This window comes from Vidua chalybeata, chromosome 5 (assembly GCF_026979565.1).
Source record: "Vidua chalybeata isolate OUT-0048 chromosome 5, bVidCha1 merged haplotype, whole genome shotgun sequence".
NCBI classification, from domain to species: Eukaryota; Metazoa; Chordata; class Aves; order Passeriformes; family Viduidae; genus Vidua; species Vidua chalybeata.
In genome coordinates, this window is record NC_071534.1 from 18,788,891 (window position 1) to 18,808,805 (window position 19,915).

At 41.9% G+C, this 19,915-nt stretch overlaps 1 protein-coding gene across 1 annotated transcript; it reads right to left on the reverse strand.

Annotated features, from left to right (window-relative positions):
• Nucleotides 1–2,770: 2,770 nt before the first annotated feature.
• Nucleotides 2,771–19,870, reverse strand: XPNPEP3 (X-prolyl aminopeptidase 3). Its single transcript, XM_053944112.1, has 10 exons — nucleotides 19,779–19,870; nucleotides 18,151–18,267; nucleotides 15,291–15,698; nucleotides 13,421–13,623; nucleotides 12,530–12,592; nucleotides 11,067–11,180; nucleotides 8,672–8,757; nucleotides 7,995–8,178; nucleotides 6,353–6,473; nucleotides 2,771–5,530 (listed from the first exon to the last, which is right to left on the reverse strand). Exons 1-10 carry the CDS (start codon nucleotides 19,837–19,839, stop codon nucleotides 5,364–5,366), a joined length of 1,524 nt encoding a protein of 507 aa, XP_053800087.1. The 5' UTR covers nucleotides 19,840–19,870; the 3' UTR covers nucleotides 2,771–5,363.
• Between the last annotated feature and the right edge of the window lie 45 nt (nucleotides 19,871–19,915).

Here is a 19,915-nt window from a genome sequence, read left to right on the forward strand (position 1 = left end):
TTGTAGCTCCTGTAGGCAAAACAGATGTTGTATGTCACACTCTGTGCACATTAGACTGAAAGAGCAAAGTATATTACCCCCAAACTTAAAGCACTACCTGAGTAAAATATTCACATGATAAGAGTTTACCTGACTTCTGCTATTTCCTGGTACAAGAGTCAGACCATGTAATCTAAACTTGGATCAGTGGCCAATCCTATTTTGCATTAATATCCTAAAGGCACACAGAGACAGAAGCCTTGCTCTGCTGGGAATAAAAAGAAGCTGAGCCTCTCTCCCTCTCAAAAAATATTGTTCATATTGGCCTAGTTTACTCACAAAAAAAAAAGATTGCAGTGAGCTATTTCCCTGGAAAGAACTGCATTTCCAAAAGTTTTCACTGGAATGCCAACAACTCCTAGCTGAACCACAGGCTGAGAGTTCTCAGCCTACACTGCCATGATATTTCTACTTAAATTATGAAAAACTGAGATTCCTTTAAAAAGCCACAGGCTCTTTATGGTCTTGGGAGGAAAAAAAAACAATACAGAGCTTTAACCACTGTCGGTTCTGCCGCCCCACAGCGTGTCTGAGACCAGCATCTGCAAAAAGCTCCCAAACAAAGACTGCACATTGCTCCTGCAGTGCTACCTGTTTCCCCAGCATCCCTGTGGAAGGAATATATTGAAGCCTATAGTAGACATTCTCACTTCTGGCTCTAGAACCAGCTTGCTTGTTAACTTTTTCTTTGTTCAAAAGTCTCATTGTCGGACTTACCCAGACAGGTTTGGGTTTTTTTTTCCCTTTGCCATAGTTAATGGATAACTCTGTCATGGTTGTTAAAAAGGCATACGTGATATGAGTCAGCAAGTGAAGGTAACACACACATGGAGGAGCTGGAAATTCTTCCTTGTTCCTTTCTACCTGTCTTCTGAAAAGCCTGGTTTTGGCTAGCCAAATATTGGGTGGTGCTTCAGAGAAACAATCAGGTAGGCTGAGGCATAAGCTGTCCCAGGAAGACAGGGGTTCATTGCTCCACTTGCTGCTAGGGAAGGAGGCTCAGAGCTGCCAGGCAGTCAAGGCAGCAAGACAAACGGAGAAAGAGAAAGGAGCTGAAATGGAGTGTCACTGAGCCCATGGTGCCTCACTGTCCATTTCAATTATAAATACTGCTTTAAAATGTAATTTATTGTTATATCTCTTAAATGCAGTGAATTTTATAGACCCAGTCCTAGAGCCAGCACTGTGACAGTGTCCAAAGGATGATTTTTAATTAAGTGGAGGCTGCGCACACATGTAGGGAGCATATTTAACAGATGTGCTGTAATGATGTCGGAATTATAAACTTAAATGCACTTTAGATCTGCATATGAATAAAGAGATGCCTGTACAGGTTTCTGGACAACTCAGTTTAAAAGAAATTTAAAACCATCAATTTATGTCAGTGCAGAGTTTTGCTATCCAATTACATAAACTATTAAATATCACAATTAAAACATTTTTGTCATTTATCTCATACAGACTTTTTTCTAAGATTAATCCTAACTCTTTTCACCTTATGGTAATTCTCCTCAGAGTAATTACTCAATTTCCACAGCAATAATTTGGATAGTATAAGAGCATGCAACCTCAGCCTTGCTCCCTCCATGATTATGGAAGATTTTGCCTAGAAACATACTTTTTTCCCTTCCCATTATTTGAAATGTGACACATAATCAATAACCTGGAACTGCATAAAACTTTCTCATATGATAATTCTATTGATTTTTAAAAGAAATAATTAAACTAACTGTTAAGACCAAGTTCATCAATACAATCCGACTCTTTTGTTCCTCCCTATTGAGTAGGACAAAATCAATCAGGGTTATGAAACCAGTTTTCTGGAGCTATTGCACCATTCTGACAACATACTGAATAGCCAGTTTATGCCCTGTTGTACTCTCCTTGCTCTCCCATTCCCCTGGCACACATCCCTGCAGCTCTAAATCACAGCCTTCTCCTGATTTTTCTCTTGTTGCATTGTACAGTCCCAAAACTCTCCATCTCCATTCTCTTTACTGTGCTACCTCAGTTTGCTACTTCCTACACCACGTTCCTTTGCAAAATAATGAATGCAATTTTAGGAAAGACATACTGTATTTTTCCACATAGAGGTAGAATGCCAAATTGTGTTAAATGTCAAATTTCGTTCCACTTCAATGACAGAAGCAAATCTGCAAATTGGTACTTCTGCTCAGACTGTATTTAACACCAGGACTTTACTAGTTCTCTGCAAGGCAAAGCAGTCCCCTGCAGAAGGTGAAGTAGGAAAGCCAAAAGCCTGTCAGGGTTGCCCTGGAAGCAAAGCAGCTTCTCCATAGGGATGGCTGGCTCTCGTTTTCTCTCATACTCAAGATGTCCTCAAGACCTGTGCCATGTGAAATCAAATCTCTCCCCACATGAACTTGTGTATACCTCAACTTCTCTTTCACTCCCTGTGATCCCACTAACGCTTTCATCAAACAGCTGTTGACTTGTGCCACCACTGAGAGCTGCTCCTGCACCCAAGTGGCTGGAGTGAGGAATCTCTTCTGTGGCAGAAGCAGACAGTCTGGCAGGATGGGATCAGCTCCAGGGGAGATACACCACAGGTACGTGCCATGCCGGCAGCCAAAGAACTAAGCTCTTTAGGGTTTCTTGATGAAGGTTTTTAAAATGTTCAAGGATTTGGTTGTTTGCAAAGGACACTGCAGCATGTGTGTAGGTCACAGATTATTCATCTCTGCAACAAGTGAGAAAAAGCTTTCAAAAATTGAGGTTCAGAGGATGCAGATTTAATACCTTCTGCAAAATGCACCTTTTACATGGAACAAGAGATTCAAACCAGCAGCAGTTTATGCTGAAAAAATGGCTGAACACAGTGGAAGAATTACAGAATATGCATGGCCTAAATCAGACACAGTCAGCAGCCATAACAGATCCATTACTTTCCACTCAGCAGAGTCACAAACACTTCTTTACTAACAGAAACATTCATCCGCAGCAGTCCTAAGATCTATTGGTGTTTACAAGTTGCAGGATTTTCCTGAGAGAAGTAGGAATTAGCGTGTGCCTACATTTGACAATGTTATTTCAGGTCCAAGACAGGTCACACACAACTTATAAATCTCCCTGAAAAATAATGCTGTTTTTGGAGGTGCGTGTATCTATTCAACAGCATGCAACTTGGTGGCCTGAGAAATTACTTTCTACAAAATGTTTTATTTTAAAAATAATTTGTATATGCATTTTAAAGGCTTATTTACATTAAGTACCATTATTAACTCTGTTAGATGTGTGAGCGGATGGGCAGATCAGCTCACACATGTATCTCTCAAATTAATGTTATTTTAAGCTGCTTACATAGTTCCGAAATCCCCAAGATTTGGCCCACTTGATGTGGCTCTAACAGCTGTAATTGGAACAAATGTATTAGAGATCAGAACAATGTCAAAAGTACTCATCCGGTCTGTGTTCATACTTAGGAAGCCTCCCTTCTAACATTTTAGGCTGTAGCTATCACTGCAACACAGGAGTATTTAACAAGCACTGCCATCAGAGATTAGCGTATTCTCTTAAATAGGTGAAACTTGATACACTAAACCTTGCAAAAGCATCTTTTTTTGGTCATGTTTAGAAAATAAAATTATGGCATGCCTTGGCTGCCTTTCAGGTGCCAAAATTCAAACCCCAGTGCATGCACCCAGCTCACGCTGAATGCAACGAGAGATGCAAGACACTGCCCACTTGGCCTTCATTAAGTGAAACACAGAAAAAAACAAAAAGAGGGGGGGAAAAAAAGGAAAAAAAGAGCAGATTTTGCTAGAGATTACATAGCATCAGAGGCAGAGGTCAAACTCCAAAACCCTGACCACCTTCCTCACATGATTCTGGCTACATTCACTGTGGGGAATTAGGCCAAACTGGGGACGAGGCAGTGACGTTGATAAGAAAGTAAAATGGATTAGGAAGCAGTGACATAATGGAAATAGACAATCCAGGAAGAGAAGAGAAAAAAAAATTAGAGAACCAATGAAGAGCACTGAAAGCTACCATAAGAAAGGAAGTAAGGTGATGCTACAGCAAGTGTAAATAACAGGAGATGCTCTGATGAGAGGCATTTTTCACACATGTTAAATAGCTGATAGTCTAAGTATTTTCAGTAAATACACAGATGCTATGCTTGCCTCCAGTAGGTGTATTTACTATGGCATACAATGGCCTGGGTGGTAGGCTGATGTTCAAGGTAGAACTCTTCTCTTTACTCTTCATCTAGCCCCAGTAACATTTGCAGCTGCTTCAAAAATATTATCAGAGCACTTTGGGAAAAACCCAAAAGTCAGCTCTTATCGTGCCCTCAGAGTTCAGAAAAGAAGAATGACTTTTAATTCCAATTAATTCCATGTAAAGACTTGACACTCGCCATAGGGCAGACTCTTCAAAACCACACTGCTGAAGTTGCTGGCACTGACAGCACACAGCAAGCATAAGCCAGAAAAGTGCTGTGACTGTCCCAGAACTGGACACCTCTGGGTGACAACCAACAGCTCACCAGTTGAGGAGTCCAGCATAATCAACAGCCTAGGGTAGAGAGGGGCTCAGAGCAAGAAAAAGGAATGGACCTTTGGGACAAAAAGAAGGGAATGTGGAAGACAGCAAGAATATGTAGGTCTAACTTTTTGAGCCCTATTTGTACTTCTTGAAATTACCAAACACTCCAATAAGCTGAAAGACAAGGTGTTTTTCCCTGCTGCAGGCCTATTTTGCATATGCCTGAACAAGGCCTAAACACATCCTTATCTTTAAAATACTAAGAATAAAATACTAAAAGAATTCTCCATTGGCTTTGGATACAACCACCTCTCCACCAAACCCACCTCCCTGATGACCAGACTCTCTCCTTACATGGTTCTATAAAATTCAAGCTGACACTTTCTTATCCAAAACCAGCATTTATAAAAGCCTAATTTTTAAAATCTGGCTGTTGTGAAACTGCTAAGGGGGAAAAAAGGGGGCCTTGGTCTTAGCTGTTGTACCTATGCATCTGATGGCTCTGACAAAATTCAACCCCCCCCAAGGGCCCCAGAACACATGGATCCACACAGCAGAGGGATGAATCCACTCCCACATCATACAATAGTTCAACATCAGCACAAATCAGAAGAAAACTGCACACAGAAAAGGTTACTTTGTTTTTTCATCCATCAGTACCCAAGCCTTTTGCATTCCACTTCCCAGTCCCAGTCTTGGAAACAGCCATCAACTGTCCATGCCTTCCATCACTTGACAACTACAGCCAGCTAAGGGATCTGCATCCCTGCGGGGCTGTGTCTCCTAAGGAGGATGAAAGAGGCAGAGAAGGGACATCATGAGCTGCGGCCACAGATCTGCTCAATGTGGTAGATGTCCTTGGGACAGTCAGCAGACAAGACAAGAGGTGCATCCTCTGTTATCACAACATCATCCTCAATGCGCACACCAATGCCACGAAACCTCTCCGGAGCACTCGCATCATCCTCAGGGATATAAATGCCTGAAAGAATAAAGGGAATTAAAACACACAATGCTCTCCAGAATACCACCTTTCCCTTACTGCGCCACCAGGAGAGCGGGGTTGGACTTTCAGCAACATAATGTGTTTGATCCTGAGAAATTTTAATATGGCAGTTAATTTTAATATCTCTTTCCTCTCACTCATGGCTGTTGGTGGGCAAAGAAAGGAAAGTGTCCTTCTGTGCCTACAGATATCAGCACATTAATAAAAACCTCCATAGCTACACCTGGCTTTTTCACACTTCTTGCTCTCGATGTTACATTCACAATGATGACTTTAACAATGTTCTGAATAAAGAGAGAGAGAAGAGGCAAGCATTAAATATAAGTTTCCAGCTGACAGCTCCAAATCTAGGCGACAAGGAGAAAGAAAGATTTCTCACAGTATGCCTAATTTGCAAAGCTAAGTTGTGAATCCCTGTAATTGCAGACTGCAATGCTTGAGACACTACCAGTGACTGGTAGAAGTTCAGTAGCAGGAACACAGAATGCAGCATAAGTGAATCAACTCTGATTTCTGCACTGCAGTTCACCTATGCTGCACAGCCTAAGCTCTACACTATTTTGCTTCCTGAGTTTACTCCCACTACATGTTACCTTGGCTATGTTTGGAAGGAAAGGTTTTTCTAATACTGTAATGACTTTGGGAGGGGAATAACTTAAGGCTTTCCAATACTGCTATGGTTTCCAGCTTCACCAGAAAGGATGCGAATGCTATGGTCTGCAGGACCAGCTAATTATTGAAAGGCAATACTGTTACCCTCAGTGTTGCATGTTTTTGTCCACCATTGACTGCTTTTACCTGGTTCAATGGTTATCACCATGCCTGGCTGGAACGGGAGTGATCGGGATATATCTGGGGTATCATGAACATCCATGCCCAAGTAATGGCCCACATGATGAGGGCAGTATTTTCGAACAGCCTAAGAGAAGACAGAACAAGTGTCACAGCAGCAGTTAAACACAGCCCAACTTGTTCCAATACAAAAGATAGGGAAAAGAGACAGAATAGTTATGTACTTAACTAGCAGTCTTACTGCCATGCCTAGGTCACCAGGGCCTGCCTTCCATTTATTAGAACTGGATGGCCTTTAAAACCCACCAGTACCGGGTGCCTATTATGAGTACCTTGCAGATTGCCTCTCCCTTGCACTGAAAAGAACACCCCAAAGCCATCACCATCTCAGCATGGTGTCAATTTTCAAATCGCTGAGCTTTGCTGCCCAACCCTTCCCATCCCTTAAACATCCAAGCCCTGCACGACTCCCATGAGCAGACCTTCATAACTGACTGCAGTGGGTACAGCTGCTCTGGGCTGTGAAAGTGGTCTCCTATGCACAACAGAGCAAATGCTGTGCCGATTTCATTCGGTAGATATAGCATGATTTTAATCCACCTCTACAAGGCAAGGACACCGCCTCCCCTCACACCATCCTAATCTCCCTCCCTCTAAAGCAGGAATCAGCGAGAAACTCCTCCCTGCTCCACGCACCCCATTCCCCGGGGACTGAGCTGCAGGCGCTGCTCCCGTCTGGCTGTGCTTCCACCTGCCGGAAGAATCCGGCACGACACCCTCCGTCCGCCGGCGGCAGCCAGGGCTGCCATGGCACCGGCACCGCACACAACTAAATCCGCCAGGACCCTGTCCGACTGCCAAAAGCCGTAATGCCGTCACCTGGTTCCGCCATCTTTGCAGTATTGGCATCAGCAATCATGCAGCTCTGCAGTGAGAGTGACCGGATAAACTTCTCTAACTGAAAACCAATCCTATTTATCTGCAGGTTCAGCTCTAAGGCAGACCAGTTTCCCAGTCTTGTTCACCAGGTAGCTCTGTGAGTCCCAGTACTGACACAAGATGGTGCAGAAGGGGCAGAAGGCAGAATGACTGAGAATAGGCTGCACCTTTTGGTGGCAATGCAGATTTATGTGATGTTAAACAGACCACAAAAGTACGAATAACTGCCTGCAGTCAAGCCTGGACCCAGAATCTCGTGTTAGTGCCCATGTGCCCATAGTTCCCTTCTTTAGTTAGTGTCCATGTGCTCTAAAGCCATGTTAGTGCCCATGTGCTCTAAAGCTGTTTCTGTGCTGGCAAGTAGTGTAGAGCAATGGCAATGGATCTGCAGAGTGAAACAGCAAGAGCCAAGGAACAAATATTCACACTATGTGCATATAAGACTGGGGATTACTTCATACCAAACTGTGCACCAAATGGTTGAATACATCTTGGAGTTTAGCTCTGTCTCAGAGAAATTCATTCCTGTGCTGAGACTGGCCCACAACATGAATTAAAGCACCACGTAGCAGCTATTAGAAGAGACATCCTGAAACCACATTCCTGACCCAAATTAAAGCCCTAAAACTACCCAAGGATAAAACAATCAGGATTAATAGAAGTAAACTAGAGTCAACAGGGGTAAGCTAGAGTAAAAAAAATGAAGTACCTTGAAGAAATGGCTGTCAGTGATGCTTCTCTCCAGGACACCCAAGTCTTTCAGTTTCTGTCCAATAAGGCTCAGCATGAGGCTGTAGATATTTTCCAGACTCATGCCAGGGGAGCAGAGGCTCAAGCAGGACTTCTGGATATCCAGGACAGCTTGATACAGTTCTGCTTGGGGTTTGGTGAACCTGAAGGCCATTGAGTAAAGGAATATCTCACAACTAAATCTCTGTTTCCAAGAGAAAAGAGGTTCTGTCCCCAGAACCTATTCTGGGCACAGGTTCAGTTCAAGGATGGAGCAGGGGAAAACCAGAAAGCAAAGCAACTGTCTCCTCGTATGAAAGGCCACACCAGCAAATTCACAACTGGCAGAGCTACGTACACATCAACTGAAACTCCCATTTTCTTACACACAACTAGAGTCAGCCACAGCTGAATGTACAAAAGCCCTCTCTGCACGTTAAGCATGCTGTAATAGCTGAAAATAACAATAATCACATACATTCATGCAGTAATTAATGAGGCAGTGGGGAATACAGCTGAACGATTACTTTATATAATTTGATTACTCTGAAGCAGCACAGAATGGGACACGGTAAAACTATGATTAAACACACACTCAATCCATCAATTATTTCAGAACTTATCAAAATTCTTAAAAAAAAACTTACTGCAGCATACCTTCCATTGACAGGCCAGGTACGTGTGATGTCACTCACATAGCAGGAAAATTCACATCCACCATCTAGCAAGACCAGTTCACCATCCTGGAGAATAAAAGGAAAGAATGCTCTGTGGGTCCAGCTATTAATTGATTTTTCTATTTGACAGCAGGAAAGGAGGTTATGCCTCTGTTTTCACAATGCAGCTGCAGAAAAGTGAATTCCTTTTGCAGAGTAATACCCCAGGTACTACTGTTTATAAATAGGCTATTCCAGTTGGATTGTTGCTCTGTAAAGTAGTCTCTGACTGTTATGCTTATATACTGTCTGAACTTTTAAGATGAAGATTTTGGAGTGAAAAAAAGGCATTTGCCTTTAACTATTCTGCTCTCTGAGACAAGTCCTATTCACATCTGGATCACTTACTCCAGCAAATTATGCCTATGACTCCTTTCACTAGAAGTTCTCAGCTATAGTGACTGAGACAGAGGGGGCTCACAACAAAAGCATAGGATTTCTGAGCCCCCCACATGATCACTAACAGCTACAAATTTACCCTTGTCATAGGATATGAGGACCCAGCAAAATCACTTTGGATCACAAAATCTGACAGCGTATCACTGCTGTAAATGCACTGGTGAATAGCTTGTACAACCTTCCCTTTCTCTTCTAGGACTTTCTTGACTGTTTCAACATATCTTTCTGGAAATATCTGGTGATGAAGAAAAAATTTTTGGAGATGTGAATCTCCAATTCACTTCAGCAAAGCTGTTCCATATCAATGACTACACATCTCCCAAAAAGTCACATAGAAGAAAGACAAAGGGCTAGGAACAAAACCACTGCCTTTCTCTCCTTAAAGGGGCTAACAACAAATAGAGCAGTAAGATGTTAGAAAAGTTTGGAGTAAATTCTCTGCAGATTTACACTACATGTAGAGATTCATTCCACAGATCCATGACTGTGCCAGCAGACATGATGTGGAATGACAAGGCAAAATTGCAGCATGTTAAGGGAAAGATTAAAGCAGCAAAATTTCACAGCTAGTGCTACTTCCAGCGCTAGCTGCTATCATTATGTACAGTTAAGTGACACAAACAGACACGCAGTAGATAAACCAGCAGTGAACAGACCTCACTATCTCACTGAACAGACAGGCCATTAACTATCCATTTTAATTGTACTTTTAAACTTTTTCAGAATAGCTAGTTGAATTCTTTAAGGCAAATCTGAAATTACAGCACCTGCCATCTTCCAAGCAATTAAACAAGCTAAGTAACAATTTACTGACTAAGGGAATTCAGCCTGTGGTTTGATTGTCCAGTAAATGCCTTATGCTGTGCTTGTCCTCTTTCTTTAAAGCAGAGCCCTCAAGAAAATGACTGAATGAAACATTCAGACACCTCCCAAATTAGACACTTTGTTAGCCTATTTGGAAACAAGATCTGTAGTAAGCAGCACACAAAGAAAGAGTCAAGTTTATGGGTTCAATCGTCTACTTAATAGTTTTGGAAAAAAACAACTGACAGTCATTTAACAGAACAACTTTAACAGAAGCAACTGCAGTTACAGCAGCATGCCTGACCTTGGATGACAGAACGACAAAGGAAGCTTCTTCCTGCCGAAAGCAGCCTGTCATATCTTTTGTACATTTGTCTCTGCACATCATTTCAAGGTCTGCTAGCGTCCCAGCTTCAAGAAAAGACAATGCTAGTGGGAAAGTTTCATTCTGCATTAAGACAGAGGAAAAATATGCTCCTCTGAAAAGTAAATAGTGAGCAGAGCAGTGAGAGAATACTGCCCCTGAAAATACTTATCTGAATCTAAAGACCTATTGTCAGGAAAGCTGGAGAGGGTTCAATTCAATGAGAATCTTCAAAATAAGACAAAACACGCCACTCTTCCACCTCTTGACATTTAACGCTGATCCATTCCCTACTTGTTCCCCTTCCCTGCTTTGCTGGGCTACATGGAACCAAAATGCTTTTCAGCTTCAGCAGAGCAGGAATGCACTTTGCCCTTATATTGCAAAGCAAGGCCAAAGAATGCAAGTGGCAGCAGAAGAGCCCCCCGGGGCCTTTGCCCTGCCTGCGACAATGGCTCCCCTATTTTGTGAGGCCCCCAGCACTGCAAGCTGCTGTGAGAGCAGACATGTTCACTAAATTATCTGCAACCCTGTTTGCAAGTCCTTGCACTGTTCAGAAAATACTGCAGCAAGAACCGAGAGGAAACAAAGACAAGTTGAATCTGCCATTGACAGTAAAATGAACCAAGGCAGGATTCTTTTCCCTTGCTCACTTAAAAAATATGTATTTAAGTGCTTTGATCTGTTCAGTCAAAACAAGCAGCAGCTAGGGAACATATATTTGTATCACAGCACTGCATTTCAAGTTACTGGACAGCACAATGGTTACCTTGATGAGCTGATTATTCTTCACATAGTGCAAAGTGTTTGATCTGTTGCCACCAGCAACAACAGGGGGGTATGCCAAGATGTCAGCACCACGAGCTCGGCACTCGAATTCGAACTGGAGTAATAATACAGAGAAGAGGAAACCATTAGTGCTGATTCAGGTGATTAACTGCCCTAGAACCATAGTAATTCGTGTTCTAGAACGGTTTTCTTAATTTGTACAATACAAAGTGAAACTAGAAAGTGAGTTGACTAAATGAAAGCAGTCTTAAATATTTTTCAAGGACTCTGGAGAAAAAAAAAAATACACTTTTTCAAGAATTTTTCAAGCCTTTACCAGATCTCCAGGAAGCTCTTTCTGGTACAATCTGCTCAATACTGTCTCAAACATTCACTACATTGGCATATATCCAGGTGAGGATTTGTTCTTATATAAAGTAATGCTCGTATTTGCCATACGACTTTGTGAATTTTGAAAGATCCTATATGTCAGCATGACAACAGTCACAGTTTGCTTCTGTCTTTTAAAATTGCAAAGTACTAGCATATTTACAGCAGTATCTATTTTTCATGACTGTTAAACTAAGAAGGTTTGAAAGTGTGCACTATCTTGATGTCTGAGGGGATAGAAGAAAATAGCACCATAAGTCTCAAGACCTTTACTTTTCTTGAATGATGAAGCTGATGAAAGCATGGAAATGAATAAATTTACATCTATAAAGACCCTCAACAAGTTAATAGCATGTCTTTTCTATGATTACCAAAATCACATGGGACAGAATACTCCAGGATGCCTACACGGAGCAAAGGTTTTATGATCCTGCTCTGGACTGAAAAACTGACCTGCAAAATACACTTTAAATAAAGTAGTTTTTTTCAACTCAGTACTGCCAGTGGCATGGCAGCACAGGCCCATCCATGCGGTAACAGAGGGTCAAATCCTGCTGATGTTTCTCCAACAGGCATCTCACCTCAATTCCTTACAAAGTTCCTTACCAAATGTGCAGGCCAATTAGTCCTTATTTTCTAACTGAGAGACAACTAAACAGCTTCAAGATGACTGTGGTAATCTGATGTAGTAAGAGGCTAGAGGCAAGAGAAGCAGGCTTTACAAACAGGTGTTATAACCACTTAAATTTTGTACAACAGACCTGTATTATAGAATAAGGTGAAAACTTTACCTCCAATTGTTTAGCAGGTTTTGCATTTCAATACAGTACAAAAAGACATCAACAGAGAGAAACTTAGACAAATGCTACACTCTTTAAATAAGGGTACAGGAAGTACAGCTGAAGAATTCCTCACACTGACTCTTCTGCACATCCAAGGAACCACAAGGGTTGAGCAAATAAATGTGCTACAGTGGGAGACACGTGATAAAGAGATCTGACATTTCTGGTTTCCTGGAAGGATAACCAACATCCAGCCCCCCTTCCATCTCACTTCCAGCTACAAAGTACTCACTTTTGCATACAGAAAGGCTTCATCCACGGGGGATTTACTGGCAAACATCGTCTCTGTGAAAGCCTATGAAAAAGAAGAGACCTTCACTTAGCAAAGGAGCCTGAATTGGGTTTTTTTTTTCACTTGTTGTCTCTTGAGGAAGGCCCAAAATCAGCGGGTTTCGCCAATTTCTTTGGTGAAAGTGCTGTCAGGACTAGAACCAATTAAGATGTATTCCCTATGAAACTGTATTTAGGGGATGACTGACTCTAGTTTTTGGGGAAAAAAAAAAAAAAAGATTAGATGATTGAGGCTGATCCCATGGTTTGGCATTTTAGAAGTTGTCTCACCTGTGGATTCCCTCAGGTCTAATAGGATTGCCTTATGCAGCTTTTCCTTCAGAGAAGGACAACCTGTACCTCTCTTTTCTACTTGGCTATCTATTTTAATAATATTTACGAAAACGTAACTGCATTTTAGGTATCTGTCAGATTTGTTTACAAGTGGCCAATGAGTTCAAAAGGTATTTGAGGGTGAAGGGGGAATGCAAACATGTACATAGGAAACATCTGCATACAAATCCTGTTTCCTCAAAATAAAAATAATAGATGGAAAAGAAAATTATTTTGGAAAGCAGAGAGCAATCTGGGAAGATAGTGAAAAGGCTAGCCTTTGCTTTTAAATAAAGTCTAACACCTGCTGGCTTTTCTTCACTAGAGTTATGTTAATTGAGAGAATCTGGTAGTCCAAGCAGTCTTCCAGTTTCCCCTTTTCCTGTGGAGGAAGCCAAGGCCAGCCAATGGTTGAGACAGAGCAGTTCAGTAACAGATTAGACCAAAGCTCTCCTTCCAACTCATGTCACCCCACCAAGGGAATGCACTGGTTCATTAGGAGAGCACACAACCCCATTACCTCTGCTGTCACCCGGCCAGCTATCTTCATCCTCTCAATCTCTGCAGGGGATTTGATCAGCCGAAGGTTTTGCACGAGATGTCGAACGGCCTGGATGTGGTTTTTGCTCCGAGCTTTTACCTCAGCCAGGGGCTGCATGTAGTCAGAGTGCAGCTCTGCATGCACTGGTTTTCTTAAGTCATACCAAACCATGTTGGACTCACCTGGAATACAAAACAGAAGTTGACACAGATTAAAATAAATGCAGAAATGTCCTCCCCAAACTAAACTAACTCACTCCTCCTAAACTAGATCTGTTGTTGTAAAAATAATTTTCTCTGAATCTACATTGACAGACTATACAGACACTTTCACTGTCACAGAATACCAGCAATCTCTTGTAAATTTGGAAGATTACCAAATCATAGCATATAGATTGGACAAATCTCCACTTCTGGGCAAATAATGGGGTTTACAACCATCACTGAATATATGCATCTGGCTCAGATCCATTCAGAGTTTACGCGTCAAAGTTGCACTTATGTAAGCTAAGCAGCCATCACATCACAGTGCACCTTCTGAATCGTTCTCCCATTCAGCCTGTCCACACTGACAACGGAAAGCGGGAAACAACTGCTTATTTCAGCCATTCAAAGAAAATGAGCTTACTGAAAACAGACACACCCACAGTGGAAATTTATTCAGAACATCAGTTAACACCAACATTCTCCTCATGGAATATTTTAAATGCAAATGAGTAGAAAAGCCATGGTGAGTCACTGTTGATGTCCACTATGGCCCTCCTTCTTTGGTGAAAGTAACCATTAGCAGGTGCTTACAGAAAGTGCAGAAGAAACTGGGCATTCATTAAAGAGTATTGCCCTTAGCTGATTTACTGCTTTTCATGGACTTCTCCGCCACAGAAATAAAAACTTCTGACTCCATTTTAATATTCCAAACTTCCATGAATGATCTACAACTTAAGAGGTTCCAAACCATGCTATGTGATTATTTAATTCAGTGTTCCCTCTGTTTTTAAATTAAGAAACCCAAAAATTAATCATAGTCGTCCTCTGTGCTTTCCCCAACTATACACATCTCATACCTTGCCTTGTTTTCTATTTTTCAAGCTGAGTAGGTTTGTTCAGCCTGTATTTCACACACATTTCATGCTTTCTTTGATCATCCTTTGCCCTGTGACTTACCCATTTTCAAGACATCCTTTTTTGAAACAAAATAACTGATTTCAATATTGGATTTAGAACTTCAGAATTCTCTCCCTCTAGTTGTGTGACCCCTCCAAAGTCACATTTGCCCTTATTAAATTGTCATGAGCCTTCTTCAGCTTTATTTTATAATGCATTTAAGTTCCCCCTGGACTGTAAGTATTGAGGTTACATCATGATGGGAGATGCAAAAGATTATTTCTAAAGGACAGCAATGTTTGTATTTCATGGGCAAGTCATCATCTAGCTAAATGTGAGTGGACTAACAATGTCCCTGTGTGAATTGTTTTCCAAGTCTACTATGAATAAAAAGTGTTCAAGTTTCCTGTATGTCATCTGGTTCTGATTCTGTCAGCAAACAGATATGAGGAAAACAGAAACATGGTCTTGCTTATCCTGTTCCTTAATATTTCAGAGATATGCAGACTGGCATTCACATGGATACACAAGAAAGTCAGAAATTTTCAAAACTACATATCCATTGGTGACCCTCAAAGAGCTAACACAAACTTCCAACTGCCTTCACCACAGCTATTCTCCTTGCCCCTCCCCAAGTTCATTTTCAGTTCAGTTTCAAAGTGATGTCACAGACCACCTCCCAAACCTGAACCATAAAGACTCTGCAAAGCACATCCTCATCTCATTCCCTCTCTAGTTTTTGTTACCTTTCAGCTTGGCCACCAAGTGCCTGAACTCCTCAATGGTGTAAGCTTCATCTACTCCTGTGAGAGCAATTGCCCCATCTGGGCCTGATCTGGGCCCATCCCACAGCTCTCGATTTGGATCTCTCCGGGGCACAAAAAGTATGGATTTGTGAGATGGCAGCGCTTTGCCAGGAATGCTCTGCAGCACCAGGATGCTGTCAGGCTCCTGAAACCCACAGAGGTACAGGAAATTAGTGTCCTGGTGGAAAATATAGGGGATGTCATTGCTCATGTAGTACGTGGGGTTGGACAGCAGAATCACTGTGTGGTCCAAACCATCCCAGCCTTGGGCTTCCTTCTGGATCAACACCATCAGTTTGTGTCGGCGAAGAGCATATTCCACCTGTGACAATCCTGGGGTTACCTCTCCTGTGAATACAGAACAAATCAGATGGAGAAATTCAAGGCTCTAAGGGTATTTTACTAGTCACACACCTGATTACCTGCCTACTCCCTGATGCCTTACATCTGCATGCCTTCTTTGTAACCCCTCCCAAGCCTTCCCCTTGCTCCTCTTCAGCTTCCATGCCTACAGCACATCCTCATTTAGGCTGCTTCTCCATCATGCAAAGAGACATCGGTTTTAACCAACTGGACGCTGTGTTATTTCTGTGCAAAGGTAGAAATAACAAAACCTGGTAGATTTAGACAAACATCCAAATGTTTGCAGAGAACGTGGAGAAAAAAAAAAAAAAAAAAAAAAAAGAAGGAGAAGGGGCAAGGCAAACTGAACTTTGACCGCTAAAAACTGATGGGTTTTACAGCACGGACATTGAACAGAAGTTTGAGCATTAATTTCCTCAGATAAAGCTAGAATGTTTGTTCAAATACACACTAAGTCAACTAATAAAATGACTATTTCTAAACCACAAGGGACAGATTGAGTGTCAGAGATTCTGGGAGATCAGGCAGAAGCACAGAGGTTGCAGAGTCTAACCAGTCACAAGATTCCAGGCAGAAACAAACCATGGACTGCAGGCTGCCATCAAGACTCCTGTTAAGGGAAGGGATCTTCTCCAGGGCATATGCAGCGCTTGTCAATATTTAACAATTCAAATTTCCGAAGTTATTTCTGTATTTCTAATAACACTAACTAAGCAAATGATCTCTCAGATGAAGGTACTCTTTCAACTGCACCAGTCGCAAAAGACATGAAGTACAGCAATCAAGATACTCACCAAAACAGGACTGAACTTCAAAGGACAACCAGCAACAGCTGAAGTATGTATTTTTAAAATTGTGAGACTCCCTAATTATGATCTAAATATAAGAGCATTAATCAGTACTTTGGCTAATACGCTACCTTAACATAGGCTGAATTTTGATACCGTTTGTTAACTTTCCACTTTCATGTATTACACAGTGACAATTCTAGAACAAAAATTGACATTTGACTTGTACTATAAGTAGATTCTTGCATGAGTGCAATGGGAGGGGAAAGTTCTATTTGCATTAATTTTTACACCTTTTTGATTATATCCTCAATATCTATTAGATGTAATAGTCTTTAAAAAGAACCAAACAAACCCAAAAGCCCCACCACATTTATTTTAATCTGTGAATGTAGAAATGACAGAGAACACAGAAACTGTGTTAATGCAATCTGGCCTCACAATTCCACAATGTTATACTGCAAATTTCCTATGTTCCACTGCATTCCAGTCAGCTTTTTAACTGTCACAATCCAGTGAATTTCAGAAGCTACAATGGGGTGAAACATGGGGATCCCAGCTGTCTTCCAACTGTGAGGCCTGGAAATTTTCTTTGCATTAAAGGCATTTGCTTTCTAAAACAGTAATTGCGATAAAACAATGTCATATTATTTTAAGGAAACCACCTCTATTTTATTAAATGAAAAAATACTTTTGATAGCTAGAATTCACTTCCAGTGCTTCAGCTGCACTTTAAGGAGTCAGTCTTGTTTATTGCGAGCTCAATGAGTGCCCTAAGCAACCTGATCTAATGCTGAAGTTAGCCCAGCTTTGAGCACAGGGGGAACCTGTGCACTGTCTGAGGTTTCTTCTGACCCAAATTATTCTACAATTCAATACAGGTGTGTGTATACACACACACACACACACACACACACACACACACACACACACAGAGTCATCTGTTCTTCCTTTATACCCACATATGGAAGAACACAGAACGTTTTCCTAGACATATTCCTGAATATATTTTTGCTGCAATTTTTTTTGTTTTTTAGATTTAATTGTGGTGATCTTATGCCTACATGCTCATTTTCATGAATCTCAAAAAAATGCACAACCTCAGCTTCTATCACTACTGTCTAACTTCACAGTCACAAGCTTCTTTTTCTCCTTCTCCTCATATTGAATACTCCTCTGAACAGGGCACATTCTTTAGACAAGTAGTGTTCATCTATCAATATCCCTCACCATTCACCTTTGCTGAACTGCACCTTTGTTTTGTGACTCACAAGACATGGGATATGAACCACTCTGACAATTCAGCTTGCACAAAAGACTCCCTCTTAATAAAAACCATATTTATTTGCAGGACATCGAGTCCACAAAATGCCACTGTCACAAAAGGTCTGCAGCACCCAAGTAAACAACCCTGAGTACGTCATGAGAAAAAAGAAAGAAGCTATGAAACCATCACATGTGAAGCCTATTTTTGGAATCGGTACCATCTCAGACAAGGAAATTAGATACTAAATATAATTACTGGCTAATGAAGGTAGTCATAAACACCTGAAACCACAGACAACTCTATGATGCAGCAAATCAATACACTCAGAAAAATGGAGACAAGAAAATATCAATGCCTGGCTCATGCAGGGCCCATACCTCACCTGGTTTGAGCAGATGTGGGTGTGTGAAGGGGCTGGGCTGGCCCAAATACCGGTTTGGAATCTTTTTCTGCTGAGCAGGCTGGATGGAAAATCTTCGGAGAGCACATGACTTGCAAACTAGAGGAAAAGAAATGCACCATGTCAAGGTAAAAAAAAAACTGCAAAACTTTCCAGTTAGGAAACTGGAGAAATGTGGTGTAGTCATCAGACTCTTAGCAGCCTTCCTTCACTTATATGACATAAATATCCCTCTTTAACTTCTCCATTTGCTGTGCATCACAATAGTTTATGAAACAATGTGCACACAACTCAACTGACAATCAAATATTCATGGAACGGATAGAAAGAAACAAATATATGCTAAACCTGACAATCCAGTAACAAAACCCAGGAAGCTCTGCTGGTTTGCGCATCCCAATTCATACAAATGGTGTTCATGATGCACTCAGCACTCTCCCTCCCTTACTTCCCTCAAACACCACAGGTCTCCAAGCATGACACCTGTATATTGTCTCTTCTTGACTATGTCTTCAAAAAATTTCTCTCATCTGGAACAATAATACAGTTTTCAAGGCTTTTCCAGTTCTGTTTTTTACTAATAATGCTGGAAAGAAACCATCAAATAAGACAGGTTTACACAGGAATGTGATTTTCTTTTCCTGTCTGGAGGATACCTGAGAGCCCTGTTTGTGTATTGACCTTCCCTGGCAGCAGCATTGGCCAAACTGAACAGTTATGAATCCCACTTCCAAACCCGCACACAGCCAAAGCAGGTGAGTTTTAAAGGCAACTACAAGTATGCATTTGTGAGCTGGGAATGGGCACGGTAAAATCTAAAATTAAAAATGAATTGTCAGAAACTTTAGAATTCTCAGTCACAGCCTTTTGCAGCTGAAGAAGTGCTTGTGCCTGAATATAAATCAACCAGACCTGTAGGAAAGAGAGGGCAGTCAGAAGATAAACATCTATTTGACGTTTTGAAAAGTGGTTGCTCTTTATGTTACTTACCATGTGCCTACTAGAAAAACAATTTGTGCTGCCATTCTTACAACAAATACTTTTAACTCTTCACCAGCATAAGCAAGGATAACGCAAGAAAACATCTGCCTTTCAGGTAGCTGAGACTCTGAGGCTTACAGCAAAACATACAGACCGTGGATTTGATGTGGAAGCCAGTATGATCAGCCTCTAATTGAAGATCATTTATGCCTGACAACCAATAGTCATAACATGAAACGTGCACTAGGTGATGCTTGACTGGAGACACGGGCGGTGAAATGTAACTGCAGTTTTTTTTGTGCAGTTTCGTTTAAAATGGATGTTTCTACTGTTATTCTCCACGTACACAGCAGACAAACAGGACAGCTCGCAAGGAGACGGACAAAGCGGGCATTAAATAAAGCAACACCTTGAAGGCAGTGAGGAGCTTTCTACCGTTGCTTTATTACTCAAGTTACTGGCTGTTCTTCCCTAGGATTGAGCTCCGACCGGGGCTGCCACTGCGCCGCCGGGGAGAGCCGCTTTCCCTCGACCCGAGAAGCGAAAGCGGGGCTGTAAGCTGCGACAGCCGGGTGTCGCTACCGGAGCCGCGGGCGGTGTTAGGGTGTGGGGGAGGAGAGGTGTCTGACCTGCGGCGCCACGCCAGCCCCGGGCCGCCAGGACAAGCCCCTGCTGCGGGAGGCGCGACATGGCCGGGCCGCACGGCGCATGGCGGGGCCTCCCTGCGCCGCGGCGCCGCGCGCTGACACCATCACCGCGCGCGGCC